Consider the following 21,893-nt stretch of genomic DNA (forward strand, 5'->3'; position numbering starts at 1 on the left):
TACATTACATCTCCGCATTTCACGACACAAACCTACAGCATTCAATTCCTTTCTCTGGTGCTCCTACCCAGAATTCAGAAAAGATGGCGCACGCAAATCTCCTCTCACCGCCATCCCAAATATCACCGCAAACCGCCCTCGCCCTCTCCCAAAAGGCTCCCGTCATACTCTCCACCTCGCCCACGTCGTCACTGCCGTGGCCCCTCTCTCTCCTCTTTTCCCGCGAGACACCCGAATCATGGACCATCCACGAGAACCTCTTCCTCTCGGCGCTCCGCACCGGCGACGAAACCTCGGCTCGTGCCCTGCTCGACCGTCTCGAAGCCCGGTTCGGTCAACACAACGAGCGCATCATCACGCTGCGCGGCATATACAACGAAGCCACGGCGCAATCTAATGGCGATCTGGAGAAGGTATTCGACGGCTATGAGAAAATATTGAGGGAGGACCCAACCAATATGAGTATACGGAAGAGGCGCGTCGCCGTACTGAAAGCGCTGGGCAGACCGCAGGATGCCATTACGGCTGTCACGGTGCTGTTGCAGAATAGCCCGACGGATGTAGAGGCTTGGGCCGAGGCGAGTGAGCTGTATGCAAGTCAGGCGGCGTGGGGCCAGGCGATTTATTGCGCGGAGGAGGTGTTGCTTATCACGCCGAACGCTTGGAGTGTGAGTTTCAAGACGCATTGGTCCATTGGATTCATCTGACAACAGTAATAGGCACATGCACACGTTGCGACGCTACACTACCTCTCCATCGCCTCCAACAACCCACCAAGCCTGAGCGCTCTCGCCCTGTCGCTGAAGCACTTCTGCCGCTCCATTGAACTCAACGACGCGTACCTCCGTGGCTACTACGGCCTTAAACTCGTCACTACGAAACTTCTCCCCCTCCTCTCCGAGACACAGTCGACTTCCAGCAAACGCAATAACAATAATAACAGCCAAGATGATGAAGATGTGCCTATCCCTGCGCTCGCGACAGTGAAGAAGCTCGAGGAAATAGCAACAAGCAAACTGGCTGAGATTGTAAGGCACTACAAGGCCGGAAACAAAGGCTGGAGAGGCTTTGACGAGGCCGAGGTCATTGCGGCAAGGGAATTGTTGGACCGAGATGGTAATTAAGACATGGAGAAGAAGGGCGAATGCAAAAGGGCGTTGGGCGTCACGGGGTGCGACATAGGAAGGACATGATCGGCTCATATCGCCGCCATTAGTCAGTCAGGTCAATAGATACCATTTGAATACTTTCCAAATCACAAAACGTCTGACAAAGTTTCCATGAACCAGTCCAAGAGTGACTTTTGTGTGCGACGAAGAATGAGGACGTTTGACCAGCGAGGAGCCGAATGTATTATATTATAATTACAAGAGAATCTTTGTTTGCCCACCGTCCCCCTAGAAAAAACACCAAGCCCATATCCCGTCTTTCAATCAATAAATTCAAGCCAACCTGGCTTTCATATGCAAGTGATGGTCTTTGAATATCCACCCCGGTAATACCATAGATTATCAGTAGATCAAGATCAGGGGTAGTCGCGCGCCAGATTTTTCCCAAACAAGCAAAAGCGTACAACAAGTCTTCTCAAATCAAAAACGCCGCTTGTAAATGCAACACTCTGCCCAAATCGCTCGCTATAGATCATCCTCGTTCCGTAGTATTGCGTCTTCCAAGGAATATGAATGCGTGTACGCTCTAAAGTCTTAGACCACGGGTGAGCTCCTCGAGGCCGGATCCCTCATTCTCCTTTCCCTTTGCAGACGTTGTTTTTCTTGCTGCCATCTTGCCCCAATCCTCCTCCTCGTCGTGCGCGTTCGGTTGTGGGCTGCCCTTCTTCAAAATGCCCTTAATCACAGCAGGCTTGCCCTGGTTCGCCCCACCCGTGGCTTGGAGTGTCATTGAAGTGCCGTTGGATATCGAATCCGAGTGATTCACTACGGGGCGATATCTAGCAGAAAGACCGATATTGGATCGTTCCGACGGTGCAATCGAGGGCGTATAGCCAGCACCCGCAAAGCCAGACATGGAACGCTGTTGCTGATTTCCGTTGCTGGACATGAACGACATGGCGCGATTTTGCTGCCCGGGTACGCCCAGGAAACTTCCATTGCCCATCATGTTGCCCTGGAAGCCGTTACTGGGCGAAGACGTGGACATGCGTGGGTCTTGCTGCATTTGCTGCATCTGCTGGAGCTGCATTTGCTGCATGGCGATCATTTGCTGCATCTGCTGGAATTGCTGCATTTGTGAGTATTGATCCTGCGGGTACCCCATCGGGTTCATATTCATGCCCATGCCCATCATGGGCATTTGGCCTCCCATCATATTCATCATGGGATTATTTGGCATCGGCGACACGCGCATGGGGTTTTGTGGCTGGCCAGATGAGTTCATCTGCTGTCCTAGCATGCCAGTGAAGGGTCCGCCCTGTGGCTTCTTGGCGGATGCACCGCCCATATACTTTTGCTTCGTCATATCCCGCATCTGAATCTGGTCCACTAGAGACGGCTGCGACATGCCAGCATCCTGATACACCAAAGGGGAGCCCATGCCCATGCCACTCGCAACAGAATCGCCAGCAATAGACGCAGGGCCTTGGCCAAAGCTGTTGAAACCCATCGATTCTCGGTTCAAGGGTCGGACCAATCCGCCTCCGATATAGGGATCCGCGGGCAGATTCCTCGCAAAGGCAGGCAGGTTTGCCTGTGAGGCACGGTAGCTCATGACACCAGCAGAAGCCGGACGCTCTGGGAAGTACGAGGGCGTCGGGTTAGCTGGTTGAGTTGGGAATCGACTGCGTGCTTGACTGGGGAACCCATGCTGCGCAAGAATGCCGAGTGGTATGTCTTCGTCTTCCCATTCGTCTGCCTTGATTGATGTTTCTGAAGGGAAGCCCATGCTGAAGCCGTCTGCTACACTCCCAGAGCCGCCTGGATTCCCGGGCGCTGTAGTGGAGCGACGCATAGCTTCTCGTGCAAAGTGCATTTGTTGGTTCTTGCGCCTCATAATCTCTTCTTCCTCCCGCTTCTTGATGGCCTCCTCTTCGTCTTCGTAGTCTTCCTCATCCGAGCTCTCATCTGCAGAGGGCTTCGACATTTGCCGTTTTTGGTACTCGCGAAATTCTGCTTGTGTCATCACACGCCCATTTGCATTTCCCGCAGAGGTAGCTGAAGGTGCTCGTGTTGGTGCTGATACAGGTGCAGGTGTAGGTGCAGGATTATACTCGGTTATGGTTGGGGCTGTAGGACTCGGCGTGGGCCTAGGCTGGGGCCTGGGTGTAACCTTGACCGGGGTAAACAAGTCATCCTCGTCGGTGTCTGGGTATACGGGGGCTTTTGGTGGGAATGCAGCCCGCGGTGTTGTGTTGTTTGTCCTACTCGAGGCCGACCGGGACGAGAGAGGTGTTTCGTACGAGTTTGCGGATGACGAGATGGAAATTGGTTGTGGCTCAGGCGAGCTTTCCCGGTACGTCTTTCTTTCCATGAAAGATTTGCGTACGTGTTGGGCATCGGCGTCTTGAAAGGTGGCGGACGAGTGCAGGGTAGGGCTCTCGGAAGCGACGGGCGCGTAGGGGTTGTACTTGTGCAGGGGCGGAGGCGGAGGGGGCGAGTCGTCGTCGGAGCGTGGGGGAGACATCAGGTTGTCAGCAGAACCATGGCTGTCCCAGCTCTTTAAAGGTGCCTCGACTTGAAGATGGGGGTGGATCTTGATGGGCTCTGCCTGGAATGTGCGCTTTTCCGAAAGCAGCGAGCGGCCGGCAACGTCTCTTGGCAACTCGGGCGACTTGCGGTTCAGACCGCTAAACATGTCGTCCCCGAAGGACGAACCGCCAAAGTCGAGATCGTCGTTGAGCTTGGGCGGGACGGCGGTGCTTGCGTAGCTCGATGTCGTCAATGCACGATGCCTGGTGTTGGAGTCGGATGGCAATTGGTCCTGGTAGGATACCCCTGAACTAGGCTTGGGCACCGAGGGGAGGGTCTTGCGCATGCTCTTGATTGAATACGAGCTCGACGAGCTGTTATTTTGGGGTATTTGGGGCCGGGGGAGGTTGGCGAAGAGATTGTCGTCAGAGCTGGTGTCGGTAGAGGACGGGAGGGTCGACGTCGATCCATGCTGGCCGTTTGTGTAAGGCCGCGACGTAGAAAACTGAGTTCCACTGCTGGACTTGCTATCGCTAATTAAAGGGTTAGTTTGGTTTCCAGGGTTTAGCCCTGCGGCGCTATTGCTAGCAGATTGAAGCTTACCGCTTTGAGGAGCCTGGAGATTCGTCGTCGAAAGAATGATTGCGGCCCTTGTGCGCAGCAGCGCCGAAGCTGCTGAAGCGCGGGAACTTGGATGACTTGGACTCCTTCTCCTGTGTCTTCCTGCGTTCGTTGGCCTTGTCGACCTCGGTCCTGCTCAAGAGGCGAAAGCCGCCTGGATCCGCGTGGGCAGATGCCGCAGTGTCGGGGCTCGGACTGGCGGTGACGTCGACCTGGTCAAAGGCATTGCCCTGGGACTTGCGGCGGGCGGTGAAGATGCCCAGCCCTGGCTTGCCCATTGTGTCGCTGTAGTGAGCCCGCTGGGGGGGGGGGGGCGAGCGGGAGAGGGAAGGGGCGCTTCGAAGCCTGGATCGGCTATCTCGAGATGTGGGATGGAATCATGCACGCAGAAGAAGGTGCGAGGCGTGGAGTGGATGGGCGAGCGATTGAACAAGGAGCGACGGTTGCTACTGCTGGTGGTGGTGGTGTTGTTGCTGCTTGGTGTTGCTGAGGCGCAGACAGCCAGCGAGAGGAAGATGAAACGTGAAGGAAGGAACGAATGTGGGTATGGGTTGGGCCTATGGGACAATCACCGTTAGCTAGAGCGCAAGCCAGAGAGCCATTGGGCCATGCAAGTGTGTGGCCGGGTGCTATTTGATCGTGAATGGATGAGGTGAGCAGGCGCAGGCGCAGGCAGGGACGGGAGCGGTGCAGATGAAGCTGGAGCTGGAGGAGTCGTCGTCGTCGTCGTTGTCGTCGACGCCGCTTCACCTCGCACACTGCGCTGCGTGTCAACCTCCAGAGGCCATCGATCTGGCCGCCGTGTATGCGCTAATAGATCGCCTGCCAGCCTCTCCAGCGCGCCATGTCTTGCACACTCGCTGCGTTGCGTTGCGACATGCACGTCGTCTAATCCTTCCGAGGCAATCGGGGGGGAGAGGGTCCCAGGGTGGGGGTGTGCGACTTACCAGACACCTAGAGCGCAGTAGGGTACAAGCACGTAGGTAGTAGGGCTTCAGCGAGCGACCGAGTCTACAAGAGACTTTTCACCTTTCATTCAGCTTTCACAAAGCGATGACGACGTCGGTAGGCGATGGGGAGGAGGGTGCGGCAGTAGCTCATCAGCGAGAGGCGGATTGCATGTGCACAGTGCGCGCGCGGGTCACAATGGCCATGGATAGTAGTAGTAGTAGTAGTAGTAAGGAGCACGCCGCCGCCGCATCATCTTCACTTTTGATCTTTTTTGCCCATTTAATGCCGACCTTACGGGGCATAGCGTGTGTCGGAGCGGCCAGGAGCTTTTGTCTTGGAAAGGGAGCTACTAGCCATTTGCCTCCTCTGCTGCACACACACCCTGATTAGCATATAGCCACGATCCATGTCCGTGGTCCACCGTCTGTCTAAACTTAGACGACGCACGCCTCCACCACCATGGCCCTGCTTTTCCGACAAACCCTCAAAAGCTGCTGGTTGGCCCTCGACACATGGCGTCACGGAGAGCGACTTTGTTGAACACCGTCTCCCTCAAAGCTGCTGTCTCAGGCCCATCCTCCCTCCATAGGCCGACTTCACAGAAGACCCGCTTTAGATGGAAGGGAGGGGGCGAGCGGCGTGTGGCTTTGAGTGGCTACGCTTCAAGACACGGCCTGCACTGCAGAAGCAAATACAATACATACCAACAGCAATAATAATCAGCGTCCATTATTGTGTCGAAGCGCATCCTCGACTCGATTCAGCCTGCACACTCCGAGGGCGATAGTTTGCAAGACGCCATCGCTAGGGTCCTTTCTCTTCTCGTCCCAGCTCCCCAGCTCCCGGGGGCCATGTCCTCAGCCGACACGGGCTGGTTCCTGTCATCGCCCATGCCGCATGCCTGTCTTAACACCAACGCTTAGAGAAATAGAAGCCGTTCGTCACGGCCCTGTTCGCACTTCTGACGGAATTACACAAAATCACTGCCAAGTTGCAACGTAGCGCTACGCCTCTGCCAGACTCGGGTCAAGCCCGCCCAGCCTGCCTGGGCCATAGCCGCATTGGTGAGATGCACAGACGCGGCCGTTAATTCTCCATGAGGCTACACCATTGGGTAATTAAGCCTCATGGACAGACAGGATTATAAACACAAAAAAACCATCACCCACGATCCAACAAGACTTGTTGACCGCGTCAGCCTGACAGCCATGGGCGCGATACTTGTACGCATTCTAACAAACACGGGTCGAGACTCCACAATACCTCCCCCCGCATATCGACGGCCGCCCACAGGCTAGTTGAGCAGAATAAAGGGGTTTCCAAATATTCTCTTAGTTCATTATTTCATTAGTCCATTACTTCAGTCCGTAGTTGCATGTCAGATCGGTTCGGTTCTCCAGCCTCCCGAGCTTTCGTTGGCGCTACACGTTGGCTAGATCCATCGTGGGTGGATGCACTACAGCTGCAGGCCATCACGCCCTCATCATTAGCTCTCCCGCCCCTCACTCTCCAACCTCTCGGTTGCTCTGCTCCATTGCTGCTTGCTCTTTCCCCGCTGCGAACGCGTAATCCTCTGCGGCCTTCGGACATGGTCAACGAAGCATCCTCCCTGTGCATCTCAACATGCGGGTGCATCGAGATCGGTCCTTTCTCGGCTCACTCATCTTGCCCAGCTCCAGTTTTCTTCTTCTCACGGCCGTAGGGAGCTGCATTAGCATCATCGAAGCCCCACGCCACAACCGGCGGTATTATCGGGACCCAAACTCTGATGCTGCGCTGCGTTCCTAGTTCCTTTCCATTCTCTTCATCTACTGTCTTGTAACTAGTTTGTTCGTAAACTGCGGAGAACATTGCGCTCAGCTGTATCTCCACCCCGTGTCTTAATACACCGAACCATGCTTATGACAATGACCTCGAAGCGATTATTGTAGCATCGCGATCTAGTGAAATACCTTCCTCTACGTTTCGTCATTCCTACACTCTTTCCATACTTTCCTTATCGCTCTATCACTATGTTTCACTTGCTGCATTCAATATAAACGCGACCTAAGAACGAAAATGGCTACTTGATAACTACATGGTCGTTTCTCAGCGCATCTCTCGTGTTCGTAATGCACCACGTCTCACGCATGGGGCCCTGTGTAAGTCATCATGATTATAGGTGAGAGCAATCGATCTCCGTCAATTCTTCCTGTCTACTTCCGCCAATTCCAAATCTCTTCTTCTCTCGCTGCACGTCTAGGTGCTGAAGATCCGGCATCTTCCGCTAAACAGAGCACATGCAATCATGCGAGACCGAGGCGATTACACATGTTCATGCGCAATCCTGTAGAGAAAAGCGTGGATTGACCATGAACAACAATGCCAAGATAAAAGGGCGATGGATGTGCAAGAATGAAATACTTCAGAAAGTTGTCAGCACCGGCCTATTACAGACCAGAATTCAGTTTGGCCCGCGTTATAGCCTCTACTACACAAGGCGAACTGCCGATCGAGCGTACATGGATATTCAGGCAAGCTTCCAGCTCTATATCCTCCCCACTTCGTGCCTGTCTAATCAAGCGTAGATTTCATGTTCCCCTCTCGCTCCACTCGGAAAATGAGATAGATTGCTACTCTATACTAAACCCAACTGCCGAATGTAAACAGCCCAACCGTGTAACAGTGTTACTCGCATCATTTAGGGGACGGCAAAGCCCCATTTACGCCATATGGCAATTTATGAATGCGGGGGCTTCGGCCATCAACATATCAGTAGGCTAGAGTGAGACCTAATGATAGAATGGTAGCACTCTTCTTTTCGAGCGTTGGAGAATAGTAAAAGAAATCGACAACCTGTGGCCATGCATAACCTCCTCCTCCTCCTCCCCACCTTCCTCGGCCTGCTCGCAGCTCGCGCATCCGCAGAATGTACCCGCGAGACCCTCAAGGCCATAACCGACCAAGTCCTCGCCGCCCAAACCGCAGGCCAGACAAACTTCACCTCCCTCTCCAGCACAGTGACCTACACGGAGAACCGCAAAAAAGTCGACATCAAGTCCGGCGTCCTCTCCAAAGCCCTGAAAGTCGACCACGCCCGTGCACAGCACGACGTGCCCCAATGCGCCGCTTTTACAGAGTTCATCGTGACCAATTCAGCCGCGCCGTACGTCATCGCATCGCAGCTGCGCGTGGACAATGCCACGAACAAAGTAGCGCAGTTTGATAGCATCGTTACGACTAAGGGGGATTGGCTGTTCAATATAACGGGTACGTATCACTGGGCCTCGCAGGAGAAATGGGACGCCATCCCCGCGGATAAACGCGACACGCGCGCCGCTATCAAAGCAGCAGGAGACGCCTACTGCGATCTTTTCAATGACAAGAGCGTCAAAGTGCCGTGGGGCCAGCCGTGCGCTCGTCTTGAAGGCGGAGCGTATACGGGCAAGGGACAGGCGAGTGATCGGTGTGATGTTGGTGTGCCGAGTGGGGTTAAGCTGGTTAATAGGCAGTATGTGATCGATGAGGAGTACGGGACCGTGGATATTCAGATGGATTTTGGGGGCACGCCTGGGGGCTCGGGGGGTATGCCGGATAGTCATGAGTTCAGGCTTGAGGGCGGGAAGTTGAGGTATGTTCATACGCTTTCGAGCTGTGGTGGGCGGGCGTGTAGGACGTGAGGACATGGGATACGAGTCTCGAGCTGGAAGTAGGGATGCGAGGAAATTTCATCCCCTTATTATGAGCGTGGAGGGTTGTAGAGAACAGATATTTCATTAGGTCGTAAGTTTGTAGAAATAGTCAAGGCTGTGCATAGGTAAGTCGATCCCACCACCGGCGTCAATAACCCCCAATCTTACACTCTTTTATTAAAAGCACCTGTGTTCACTCCCCGTTACGACCACACGTGGCTCAACTTCCATAACAGATGACGACATCCCCGTCTCTGTCAAACCACGCATGCGAAGCACCTCTCACATCTAACAGATCCACCCACTCATCGTTCTCGATGGCAAGTGCTTTGGGGATTCTCTTCACCACACCAGACGCATTTCCATCAAACCCTACAATGACGGATCCCTCAGCTTGAGGCGTCTCTGACTCGTTCTCCTCGTGATGTAGGTCGATAGGTGGAGTATCCTCCATGATGACATCGCCAGTGTCATCGATGGAGTAGGAATCGTGCACGAGACCGCTTCGACAAATATACCTTTTCGAGCGAACGATCGGGTCGGCATGGTTGTGAAGACGCCAAGTTTTACATTGCGAAGAATGTGTGAAAGCCCACATTAATATTTCGGGTTGCGTCTGGACTGCAAGTTCGCATACGCCTGAAAGTTGGCCAATCTCTGTACCCCGTATGGCAATTGGCCATATGGAGTTGCTATTATCGCGGTTGGCGGGATCGAAGACAAAGGGCTCGTCCCACCAACTAAGCCAGTGGTTTTCCACGCGCCCTTCGGTGGAGAACGGAAGCGCGGTGTATACATCCCAGCTTTCTGTCTTCTGTTCGAGTCGAGAAAGGTTGCAGATATCAGGCGGGATGCTGTATAACATGATAGTATCACCATAGGCCACTAAAACCCGGCAGCCCTGCGACATATCTGCGGCTGCAGTGTAGAGTCTGGGAACCACCTTCTCCTCTGGTGGAATGAATACAATTTTGCGCAAGAGCTTTGTGGGCCTACCGAGGGGTGCATCACAGCCCAATGTCAATTTGCTAGTTGACGGATCAATGAACAAGACATGATGGCCATCACTTAGCGGAACGGCATGATAATGGTCGCAACTCGGTAACGTTGGACGACGAGAGCTTGACTCGAGTCCAAACGAATCCCAGAAGGAGCTTACAGTCGGTCGACTAGAGAAGAACCTGCGGATGATGGCGGGGCGATGATCGGGATGCGCCGCACTGGATATGAGACGCAGTTTCTTGGCAGACTCGAAACCAGGACGAGGAGACAAGAAGTACAGGTAATCGCTTGGTGCAGTGAGTGGAAACCAGCGCCCCAAGCTTTGCCCGGTAAGCGCGTCAATCCAGTGTAGCTCAATTCCCGCAGAACAGCCAAAGGCAACACAACGCCGTTGTGGACAAATCGAAACACTGCGTGGCGGGTCGTCTTCAGAGCAAAGGTGTCGGTAGAATGTGGACGTGCCACTCTCAATGGGTATACTCTGACGAAGTGAACTTGGGCTAAACTTGGTCGTCAAAGGACCATGCAGGTTCAAGTTCCACGTGTGATTGATAAGATTTCGATCAAACGTCCGCTGATCATCCGTCCCTCGAAGGCTGACGTCTTGGTAATTCGATTGCACATTAATTGCATTGAAAGTTTCAAAATCACTCTCTTGAACGCAGGGAAGGTCGGGAGGTACTTGGGGTGAGGCACACTCCGCAAAACCCAGGCCGTCCTTGGACTCACTGGCGTGACTGGCCATGCTTGCATTCTTGGTCGTCGTTCGATGTGGGTTTTCGACACGAACTTCGAGTGGGCTCTCATCTCCGGGTTTGCGGCCATAGCAGAGCTCGCAAACCATACCCATTCTACCTTCAAGGAGCGCGGCGATGGCGTGTCGACCTGAAGAGACATCCATACTCATTGAAAGAACCCTTCTCGGACACACTACGCTCGTTGCAGGCGTGAGCAAGCCATTTTGAACTTCGTAAATGTAGATCAAAGTGTCCCGTGCGACGCATAAGAACCGACCACATACACTTGTCGCAAAGATCAGGTTACTACTTTCACGACGGCTTGAGCCAGTGTAACCATTGCACAGTTCTGCAAAGTCAACTTGAGAGCTCTCTACGATGGCGGGTCGACTGTCTAGCCCGTTCCCAGTCCAGCCGGATGCTAACGCACATTGTCGTGAAAGATGCCGGCTGAGCAACCACTCTCTAGTTGGTGGGATGCTCGAAGGATGATGGTTTGCTGCATGACGTGTGGCGTGAAGGGCGCTTTCAGCGCTGCTCAGCCATCCACCTCTTGTCAACATCGTGCTTAGCAGGCTCTTGGTAAGGCTGGCCCTCATCCAGCCTCGGCAAGTATGCCGAGCAGCGTTGAAATCCTTGGGACCAAGGTAATCGTAGACTTGTTGCACGACCTCGACAGGTAGGCGGTATGATGCAGGAAATATGGGAGGCGCCGCTGCAGCAAGAGCGCGGTACCATACTCGGTTTGACAATCTCAGCGCTTTCTATGCGGAAGTGTCTAGATACGGCACTAGCAAAGTCGCGAAAGTAGAGACAGCACATCTGGCTGTAGATGCCGCTATAGAATTAAAGGTGCTGACCTCTTCCAGTGCCGTACAATTTTGATTGCATGTTGTGTCATCGAGGATAGCATCCTGTTCCAACTCGCTGAGCGAGAAACTCTCCGCTTCCTCAATCGGTGTGCTGATACCAAGTAGAACGTCTGACACAGTGCGAGTAATGCCTCGTTCCACGACAGGCTCAAGTATTCCCACATCAATAACACTGGAACTGTCAAGCATGGAGAAAGAGTCTGTTCGATTTCGGACCAGTCGTTGGATGTCGCTGCTTGCGGCAAGACTTGGGAGACGGGAAGTTGAATCATTGATGGAATCCTCAGACCGAAGACTTGGCCCACTGAACACAAACGTACCGGGTGACACCAAGTCTAGACTGGGCACTGATCCATGATTGGATGACCCTGGCCTGGAACCAAAGCTTGAGGCTCTGGATCTGTTCTGAGGGCTGCTTGCGTGTACGTTACGCTCCCAGCTATTGCCGAAAATAGAGGTCATGTATCTGTGAAACGCTACTCGAGGTCTTGATTGCATCCTGGACGAACTTGCAATGTGGTAGTGATCCGGCTTCGTGACACGACATGTAACTTCCCGGCCTTGTGGAGCACGACTGCGCGATGGACGTGGGAAGACATGGCGCAAAACCTCTGATCGTTTTGTAGGATATGTTGGAGTGTGTTCAGGGTAGTTGGAGGAAACTGGTGATTGCTCACTCGCCGATAACCGTCTTGAGTTGGCAACTCGCGGAGTTGGAGCAGGGTGTTCTAGTATGTGCGACATGCGTTCGTTGGAAAGTCGGTACGGACTAAGAGACAGCTTTCGAGCGGTCGGTGCTGTGAAATACGACGCGCGTTGAATGGGTTGTAGATCGAGCACAGGCAAAGCTGGTTCGGATTTTGTTCCGGCTACCCCCCGAGAGAGGTATATTTGTGAAGACGTTGCTGCAGCACCCCCGTTGGAGGTGCGATGTCGTTGCGCAGTGACTCGTGAACAAAGTCAGTAAAAACAGTAGCGTGTCGCCGGTTCAAGGCGTCTCTTCCGCCTCGGAATTGATGTACGGCTAAGAATGATGGACCAGAAGAATGAATTATCGGGCATTAGTGTATGTAGGATGTGTTAATGCGGAGTGAAGTTAAACAGAGAAGCAATGCTGTGTTGATCGGATGAGGGTGCGAAGTATAACGCTGAGATCGAATAACGATGTCAATTACATCATGGGTATCAATAGATAAAAACGAGGAGGAACCAGAGAAAACCCAGGAAGGTATGACTGCAATATACAAGAAAGTGCTCCACGTGCTCTGTGCGGAGGGGAAAGCGCGCCTCGCTCACTCCCACTCGTCGGTCGCACTATGCACGCCAGATCCGTTCTGGGATCGCGCGGAGCTATTGAGGATCCAGACGTCATTCAGACTTTACGGAATTAGTGATTGTGCTTCCTAGTAGATGGCAATACACTTACGGCATTATCAGACTCGGGTTAGCAAACCGTAGCCCGCTCTCTCTTGCTTCGTCTACAGTGAGTCTTCCTCCTCGCATCCTCCGTCCTTCTCGTCCAGATGCGACGGCTTCTTCCTGGATATCGCGTCCAAGATCCGACTGCTCTGGATTTCGAAGGCTTCGCAAGGCAATGAACTTCATCAATGGGCGATATGTCCGAGAAAACACAAAGAGGAACCAGAGGGTGCCGATAATCAGTGGTGCCACGATAATGGCGCGCTTGAATGCCTTCTTCAAAGCCAATTCGCCAGCAACGGTGATTTGGAAGAGTACGACACCCACGATGACACGATCGCACATCATAGTCCAACCTCTACCAGTCGAGTGTTGACGGTGTTCCATGGCATATAGCAATTGGTACTTGTGGACAAAGTGACCAATCATGAAATACGCAAGACCGGTAAGTAGGACTTGCCAGGAGTCCCTCAACACACTATAAACCGTACAGATGATGAAGATGAGAATTGTCTGCGGCAAGAAGAAACCGTAGCTGAACACCGGAGGCTGAACTAGTTCTGCATAATCTATCATGGTGTTAGAAGGATTTATAATTTCAAGGGCATCAATTTCGCTTACCTCGAGGTGTTTTTGCTCCAATTAGGTAGACAGGGTACAAGGAGAGGGCACCAAATTCCAGGAGGCGGAACGGAAACAAGCCAAAGCCCTGTAAGATGATGAAATTCGTGTAAAAGCCTAGCAGATCAGACAAAGATTTGGCTAAAGCATACGCGATTTGGGTGGCGCTGTTGAGGTTCTTGCCAAAGCGAGTGAACATGTCCACAAGACCGGATGCAGTTCCAAGGAGGGTAAAAAGTATGAAGAAGTTGAAGAAAGTGAAGAAGAAGTTCTTCGAGATCACAGAAAGCTCAACGTCGCCTTGCGAGATCATGCCTTGTTTGTTCGCCATCCCTGTCAGGCATTAGCATATGTTGAGGTTTTGCGCGCAGAGTGAGTGGGCTACTTACAATCGTAAAGGAAAGGCACGGCTACATTGATCAAAGTAAGTGCTAATGTTGGCAATTGAGTATTGACGAGGGATTGAAGAACTGGATGCCTGTCCAACGCGTCCGCTAGTCCGGGAAATACCTCATGAATTGAGCATGTGTTCAAGGCGCCAGCGATAGGGACGAGTAGAACGGTCCAGAAAATACTCAATATCCCAATGATGAAGGTGATTGACCAAGAGCGGGTAATTCTTTGGGCGCGAGAGAGATAGGTGTTGGACCATACCACGTCGGAGGGTGCAGGGCTGTTGTTCGCCAGAAGCTGCAACGGTGACGGATCAAGCACAGCCTGAATCGCCATTTGAGCGCTTGCAACGCTGTCCATCGTCACAAAAGCCAACGGAGTCGGTTCAAAGTCTTTCTTCCGAAGGACCTTGATCTCCTCGTCAATCTTATGCAGCTTCTCCTCGTAGTAATCAATGGCGTCCACGTTCTTGTATCTCAGCTTCCAGCGGCCGTACCAGATTTTCGCTGTTGGACGTTGCTGGGCATACGGAATGACGTAGTCCGGATCTCTGTCTACGTCGCCCAGCAGGTGGCTTGCTTCACTTTCATTTCCACGGTCATGGCCCTCCGACTCTGGTGGGGTTGGCTGGACTATGGGGAGAGTTTCCAAGCTTCGCTCCACCCTTTTACTGCCAAGGTGAACAGTCCAAGCTTCCTCAAGCTTCCTCAAGATGGTTTCTCTTTGAACCACCCGCTCATCTAACTCTTTCCAATTTTTGCAAAGGGTCACGCTCTCGACCTTTCCGATTTCTAGATCTTCGATAAACTCCTTGATCTTATCTTCAGACCGAAGTTTGATGGGGATGCCTGACAGTCTGATGGTTCGATCGGTGATGGTAGTCTGACTACCAAGATACTCCTGGCGGATGTCGATGATTCTCCTTGTCTCTGAGACGATTAAATACAGTATGAGCCCAGTGAATAGGTATACGAAGACGATGTACATCCAAAGGTAATCGGTATAGTATTCGTATTCGGCCGCTAGCGTCGAGAAGGTAGAGCGAGCTTGGATGCGGTGGTCGTTAGGATCGTCAGGTAGTGGTGATTTCTTGCCTTCCGGGTGTGTGTCATGCACGGGCTTTATGACGGCGAGAGCGAAGAAAAGCGTAACGAGGAGGAACTTGATAGCCATTTTGAAGAAGGCGAGGTATACGTAGGCATCCAGGCCTGCTGAAGCCAGTACCTGCTCATCCGTGATCTTCCATAGCGGTATGATCCACCCAAAGAAGCTATCGGGGAGCTCGGGTAGCGCTGTCGCAAGATCGTTCTGCTTCTTGCGTGCAGCGTAGAGACCTTTCCATCGTGGACGTAGGAACTGCAGTGGACAGTCAGTATAAAGTTGTTTCTTTTGGGGTACTCAATCCTTACGCAGAAGGTAAGAAAAGCTCCTAAACCGAGGGTGAGCGAAATGTAGATCTGAAGACGGAGGTCGCGCGGATGTGATTTCCCCCAGATGTCGTCCCGGCCGGCCCTGCAAGTATTGTTGTTGCCCTCTATCATTGCCAAAAGCTGTATCTGTCCGCCATGTAAAGGGCGTGTCGCGGGGGAAATTCTGTGTAACGCGTGAGGAATGATGGAATCGATGTCGCGTCGGCGATGTCATCGTGTTTGGCCGTTGGACCGTTGGACTGTGCACGGAATTAGCGCCTTCTGCAGCGTCTAGCCTCACCGTCATCACGTTCTACCTAGGTACTTATCTCACCTCAATTCACATCAAACGCACAGAGGCCTGGTCACATACTCTAGTGCCCAGTCAAACTTTATCCAGTTCACTAACCACAGCACCCACTGACATGCACCATGTATCACTCTCGATGGAAATGACAGGGCAAGCCTATCACGCCGCCCAAACGCCAGGTATCTTATATGTGGAGGTCAGACTGAAAGACAGCGCGTCCCCTGGCTTCAGAGAAGAGGAGATAAGAGCTGAAGTTGGATCATGGATCCGTCGAAACCACACTGAAATCAAAGTTGGCACAAGAGTGCAATTGGGTGGGTTCCTCTGACTATGCTCTATTATCTTGTTATTACTTGCGTCAAGCCCTGTCTCACACATGTAGGGCCACCATTTGCAGATGTGGTTGATAGAGTGGACATCACCGGACATAGCAAGTCCAAGGAATTTCCCGACGAAACCTTCTACGCGCTCGTTGAGAGCGACCTCGAAGTTCTAGTCTACTCCATTCTTTCGAACGATGACGGTCAATCTCACGATGGTGGTGACGAGGATGAGGATACGAACACCACGTCATACCATTTTGATGCTTTAGAACTACCAAACCGAGCTTTCGACGGGTTGTGGGAGTCCTTGGTCTATGATGAGCCGATAGGCGAACTCACCCTTCGCGCCCTCACACGCGCTATACAAAAGGGAAGAAGCGATCCAACAATCTGGCGAACAGGCTTCTGGCAAAACACAGTTCTGTTCCACGGGCCACCAGGTTCAGGTAAGACGACATTGGCTCAGGCATTAGCACAGCGTCTCTCGATCCGACTGTCAAATGTTTTCTCGGTCACTAGACTACTACAAATCAACGCGCATATGCTCTTCAGCCATTTGTTTGGAGATACATCAAAGAGAATCGGCAAATTGTTCGAATCAATATCCGAAATGGCTTTGGACGTGTGCCAACTGACCATCGTGGTGTTCGATGAAGTGGAAACAGTCGCAGGCTCTCGCGAGAAAGCTACCCAGAAAAACGAGCCTGGAGAATCTATAAAGGTAGGCTTACTGGTACAGAATCGCGCACAGTTAGCTGACGATTGCAAAGGCTACCAATGAAATTCTGCGTGGCCTGGACAAGTTTCGAAGGTACAGCAACGTAATTTTCGTCTTTACGAGCAACCTTATTGGCAGTCTAGACTCTGCCTTTGTTGACCGATGCTGCCTTGAAGAAGAAATCTGTGCTCCGGCCACAGATTGTGTGTTCGACATTCTCAGGATGGAGATCAATGGATCAATAGAGCGTGGCTTCATCGTTTCCGAAAGCATGATCTACGAAGGATTTTCTGACCTGTCCGGCGATAGCTTCTCTGACACATCATCCGCTTTCTCTCGACTCCCGGACGCATCGCCTCAATTGGGCTCCTCACACTGTCAGGAGGCAACCTTGATTCCAAGCTGGCAATGGGCAAGCAGTCATTGGCCATCGAGAGCAACCACTGCGGTATCCGAGTTATACAGAATTGCGATGTTGGCGAAAGGTCTGTCTGGACGGAAACTGAAGGGACTAGTTACGCATGCCCGATATAAATACTTGGTCGATGAACCTGCAGAGCTACGCGCTGTCCTTGTCGCTCTCGAGGCAGTTGTTCGAAAGCAAACGCGGCAAAGGGGAGAGTTTATGGAACAAGAAACCGCAAGTGAATACTCGCAGACGAGCAGGGAGGAGTCCGTAGACATGGCCAAGTTTCTGTCCGATCTCGAGGCGGGCCGCAACGTGGACAGTATGAGTGGCTGAGTACGGATGTGCATGCCGCGAGGATTCCTGGAGGATGCCAGGTGGGCCTACTTTCCAGCCTTTGGTGTTAGCCGTCTGCTGCTTCTCCTCGTGTAGGGATAGCGTGCGTTGGGGTGTGACCTCGCGACAAGAAACGGGGAGACTATGAGGCAGTCAAGCTAGTCATTGAAATCGTTTGGTTGCCTACCACCTGGCCTATAGCCGCTTGTCTAGTCTAGTCTCACATCGATGCGGTTCTTGTCAAGCAAAGATGTCAGACAAGTATGTCGACACATTCTTGGTGGAAACTCACGCAGAGCTGGCTACCACACATGCGAGCGAAGGTGCTAGCGCATCACTCCTTGCGTCGAACCCACTGCACGTCCTGTAATATCTGTTGTTGCAGAACGCCCGCGTGCCACTAAGCAAACGTGTCACACTAAACCCATAGACAAGCATTTGTGAAGCACTTGGCACAGAAGCTTAGCAGCAATGTTGCGCCAGGGTGACGCGCGCTCCACCGCGGGAAGCCTGACAAAGGAATCGAGACCACACTACAGACCGTAGTCAACCAGCCTTTAACAGGACACGCAATCTTTTTTCGCAGATTCTACCTAGCTGCAATGCGTGCGACGTCAAACGCTTGACTTGATTCCACCAGTCTGTTGCAGGCCGCAGCATTGCCCTCATGCGGCGCAGCGGATCGAAAGTTTCGAAACCCAACTCCTTTGGGAGCCACTTATCCTCGATTAGCCACCAAGGATGCATTCCGTGCCACCGGTATCGATGCTGGTAGCCGATTGTTCAGCCGCCCGTATTCCAGACCCTGTCTCCTCCATGTCCCCAGTTCGCGCCCGGCGTCTCTTTCGGGCGGCCTTCTTCCAACAGACTATCGACGATCACCTTGGCTGTTTGGCCTGCTCTCCTCCACTTCTTGTCCCCAGACTTCGTCCGTCATCCTGACTTCTCACACTGTGCCAGGCACTGGCCCGCTCGAAAGTTACACTTAGCCACCTCGGTGTTCGCATCCAAGATAGTGCATACACGCAGGCTCGTTCATCAAATTCAGCTCGGAAGCGCAGACGCTGTGTTGCCGAAAGTCGACTTGGCAGCCAAGATCAGTGCGGCTCTCGGACAAGCCTTGTTGCTCCCTGCCGACGTCAAGTGGTACGTAGAGATCATCTTCCGCGCGATTCCCCGCGGCAGTGCAGAAGATTCCTGAAATCCATGCCAGCTCCTGGCATGGTGTCGTGCAGTCTGGGACAGCCTGGGATCGTCCGTCGTTCCCTCCCGCTAAAGAAGCACTGCCACTTTCACTACCCATCATCCCCGCGTGGGACCCGCGCGACACCCTCGCAGCTTGCCACTACTGCGCTTTTTTGCTTTCCGCAATGCTGACTGCGGGTTTGCGCAATCCAGTCCCTTTTCCAAGTCTGTTGTGTTGTGTGTCTTTTCACAGCCCCAGTAGACCTGAGACAGTTGCGCGTCACCGTCGATAACACTCGTCGCGCGCCAGATAGCAAGCCGTCGACGGACCTCGACACCAATCTCGAACTACTTGGCTCTCTCTCGCAATCCTACCGCTCACGAACGCTTCACATCCGCACCCTCGCGCATCCCTGCGAGACTCGTCCTGTGACCCTTTTGCGCTGCGCTGCGCCCACCTCTTCGACTCGACCCGACCCGTCAAGCATCGAGCAGCTTGCAATTCCGCGGTGCTCCCAAGCGTGTCCCTGTGCGCAAGGACCGCATATTTTGTCCTCGGCGCCATCGAGACGTGTGTGGCTGGCGAGGAATAGAAGACTGAGCGCGGCTAGCCGCATAATGTGCGCGATACAAAGAGTATGACTTCCAGTCAGACGCGTGCAACCGTTTCTCCGCCGTCGTCACAGACGCGCAGATCGTTTTTGTCCAGGTTAAAGTCGCCCTTGTCCTCGAAATCTCGCAATTATACCGAATTCTTCATACAGTCCGACGACCCACACCGCCAGTACTCGCCCGGGGACATAATAAGCGGGACGGTCATCATCAAAATTATAAAGCCATTGAGGATCACACATCTTGTGGTATCTCTGCATGGCTATGCGCAGGTATTCAAGAATCCGAATGCTCCGGGAGATGGATACAAGAACTACTGTACAACAGTCGGCTCGGGCAAGGGCAAGAAGGCGGGGAGCTACTTTGGTAATGGGTTCGTTTCCCTTTTCGAGGATGAGGTAGTATTATGTGGCGAGGGCAGGTTATCGGAAGGCGTGTATCATTTCAATTTCGAGCTGGAGTTCCCCTCCGAAGGCTTACCCAGTAGTATTGACGTAGGTCGCCCCGTGACTTACCCATTTACTCTCCTGCTGATACATGAATTCAGTTTGAGCGTGGTACAGTATCATACATGCTTACTGCCACGATGACGCGCCCCACGACCATCTCGCCGACAGCGTCATGCGACACAAAAGTATATCTCATGGACACAATCGACATTGCGCCCATACCAGACCCCAAGCCCCGCATTGTCTCCTTGGAGCCCATATCAAGAAGAGCACGAGCAAAATCGTCGCGAAAGCGACCAGTCACCAGTCCAACAGATGGAGTCCCCCAGACGCCCAATGGATCGGATGCTCCGCAGCTTGGATCAACATCAGAGGCGAATGGCCTTCCCGATGAGAATGGGTCCCCACGGAGCCCATCCCCTAGCGACGTGAGTTTCGAAAGTCAGATGAGTAGTGGCACCGCGTCAGGAACGGAATATGGCGTGCGTTCCGTACACACTGCCACAGATGGACTCTCCTCCCAGAACGGAAGTCGGACAACTTTGAAAAAGAAGACAATTACAGCCACTGTCGACGTGCTGAAAGGCGGCTTCCTCAGAGGTGATCAAATACCTATCAAAGTCACAGTAAATCACACAAAACACGTTCGGAGTCTCAAAGGGATTATTATTACGCTGTATCGACAGGCAAGAGTAGATATGCATCCTGCTTTACCAGTTGTACCGAACAGCAAAGCCGACAAGACCAAGTCTGAAGACTACTATCCCAGGTCTATGACAGGTCTGGGTGGCTTATCGCTGTCATCGGCTGGTTCGAGTCACCTCTTTCGCAAGGACCTATGCCAGTCTTTCGCACCGCTCTTCGTTGACCCCAGGACCCTAACTGCAGAGATCAAATGCGCTGTGCGGGTACCAGATGAGGCCTTTCCCACCATCTCAAACGTGCCTGGAGCCATGATATCCTTCAAGTACTATGTCGAAGTCGTCGTGGACATACAAGGCAAGTTAACTGGACTTGATCGTATGGTCGCCAATGCCGGACTTGTGAACGTCCCCTCTGCCAGCGGAGGCCCGTCAGGGACAGCGCGAGACGACACTACTAGCAATATGTTTTCGACATGGGGCGGCAATTTCGTCGATACAGATCAGATCCGACGGGAAAAGGGCATAATATCCTCTCTATTCGAGGTTGTCATTGGTACCAAGGATAGCGAAAGGAATGGGAAGCGGAAACAGATACAAGAGCCACAGCCATACGCCCAGATTGGCGCGCATGAAATTCCGTATGATGGCACAAATCCAGAAGATAGCTATGATCAGGACTACTATGGATACGACGAGAACGGGCAATACTACGACTACAACTACGACCCTGCATACTACGACGTTCCTGGATACGAGCAGCATAACGCCGGATTGGGTGCTTCAGCTCACATCACTCCAGCTCCTTTAGAAGAGGAACAAGGTCTATCCGAAAAGGAGCGTATGCGACGTGCAGAAGCGCGCTTGTTACCATCCCAACCTCCAGACACCACTGGACCTGCATCGCCGCCAAGCACCGTTCAGCGGGGTGTGCCACCCTCCGCTCCAATATTACCAGAGGATGACGATCCGAATCCGCCCTACGTCGCAGCTGGATCAGCAACAGCAACGCCCGCACATCCACCTCCGCCTTTCCCTGTCGCACCGTTCCGCTCGTTGACATCAGATACTACGACAACCCAGCCACGACAACGAGAACCCCTTGATAATGAAACAAGGGTAACTACCACTGGCTCCTCGCTCACTATCAACGGCCACCACCAAGATTTGCCTAGCCCTCAAAACGTTAATGGCGGTGGTTCTGAACAATCGAAGCCTCTACCTCTGCTACCGCAACAGTCGCCCCAAGGAGCTTCAGGTCTAGCACCAGAATACTTCGCTTCGTCGGCTTCCCATGTTCAGGCAACGGATGATAAAGTCGAATTGCAAAGGCGGAGGCTAGAGATGGAGAGGAGTGCTCCTCCTGGAGATTATGAGGAAGAAGGAGAGTCGTCACACAGACCCTCCGCACCACCGGTCAACCATGGGCAGATTGTCGATCTAGCTCCGTCAGCACCGAGACTGGATGATGATGATGAGGGCTTGGTCGGTGCCGTGAGACCAGGTAGGAGTACACAGACCAGTGCTCCAGAAGACAGGAGGCTCAGTGAAGCTTTACCCGAGTACAAAAGGTGAC

At 52.9% G+C, this 21,893-nt stretch overlaps 6 protein-coding genes across 6 annotated transcripts; 4 read left to right on the top strand and 2 right to left on the bottom strand.

The window, feature by feature from the left end:
- Positions 1–11: 11 nt before the first annotated feature.
- Positions 12–1,345, top strand: K460DRAFT_338417 (uncharacterized protein). Its single transcript, XM_040931049.1, has 2 exons — positions 12–668; positions 720–1,345. Exons 1-2 carry the CDS (start codon positions 84–86, stop codon positions 1,122–1,124), a joined length of 990 nt encoding a protein of 329 aa, XP_040788378.1. The 5' UTR covers positions 12–83; the 3' UTR covers positions 1,125–1,345.
- A 350-nt stretch (positions 1,346–1,695) lies between these two features.
- Positions 1,696–4,540, bottom strand: K460DRAFT_285287 (uncharacterized protein; the record flags this gene model as incomplete). Its single annotated transcript, XM_040928801.1, has 2 exons — positions 1,696–4,174; positions 4,245–4,540. The coding sequence occupies 2 exons, from the start codon at positions 4,538–4,540 to the stop codon at positions 1,696–1,698; spliced, it is 2,775 nt and encodes a 924-aa protein (XP_040788379.1).
- Positions 4,541–7,836: 3,296 nt separating this feature from the next.
- K460DRAFT_115659 (uncharacterized protein) lies at positions 7,837–8,959 on the top strand. Its single transcript, XM_040926590.1, has one exon. It carries the CDS (start codon positions 8,057–8,059, stop codon positions 8,870–8,872), a length of 816 nt encoding a protein of 271 aa, XP_040788380.1. The 5' UTR covers positions 7,837–8,056; the 3' UTR covers positions 8,873–8,959.
- Positions 8,960–9,104: 145 nt separating this feature from the next.
- K460DRAFT_395379 (DUF221-domain-containing protein) lies at positions 9,105–15,538 on the bottom strand (the record flags this gene model as incomplete). The annotated part of the gene is made up of 7 exons (XM_040936042.1): positions 15,338–15,538; positions 13,925–15,284; positions 13,536–13,868; positions 12,922–13,483; positions 12,811–12,872; positions 11,484–12,442; positions 9,105–11,387 (listed from the first exon to the last, which is right to left on the bottom strand). Exons 1-7 carry the CDS (start codon positions 15,467–15,469, stop codon positions 9,105–9,107), a joined length of 5,691 nt encoding a protein of 1,896 aa, XP_040788381.1. The 5' UTR covers positions 15,470–15,538.
- A 145-nt stretch (positions 15,539–15,683) lies between these two features.
- K460DRAFT_366669 (P-loop containing nucleoside triphosphate hydrolase protein) lies at positions 15,684–17,774 on the top strand. Its single transcript, XM_040933424.1, has 3 exons — positions 15,684–15,961; positions 16,030–16,691; positions 16,741–17,774. The coding sequence occupies exons 1-3, from the start codon at positions 15,763–15,765 to the stop codon at positions 17,428–17,430; spliced, it is 1,551 nt and encodes a 516-aa protein (XP_040788382.1). The 5' UTR covers positions 15,684–15,762; the 3' UTR covers positions 17,431–17,774.
- Positions 17,775–19,253: 1,479 nt separating this feature from the next.
- On the top strand, positions 19,254–21,892 carry K460DRAFT_286477 (uncharacterized protein; the record flags this gene model as incomplete). Its single annotated transcript, XM_040928892.1, has 2 exons — positions 19,254–19,721; positions 19,775–21,892. 2 exons carry the CDS (start codon positions 19,254–19,256, stop codon positions 21,890–21,892), a joined length of 2,586 nt encoding a protein of 861 aa, XP_040788383.1.
- Position 21,893: the final 1 nt, after the last annotated feature.

The sequence above is a fragment of the Cucurbitaria berberidis genome (genome assembly GCF_010015615.1).
Source record: "Cucurbitaria berberidis CBS 394.84 unplaced genomic scaffold K460scaffold_3, whole genome shotgun sequence".
Classification (NCBI taxonomy): domain Eukaryota; kingdom Fungi; phylum Ascomycota; class Dothideomycetes; order Pleosporales; family Cucurbitariaceae; genus Cucurbitaria; species Cucurbitaria berberidis.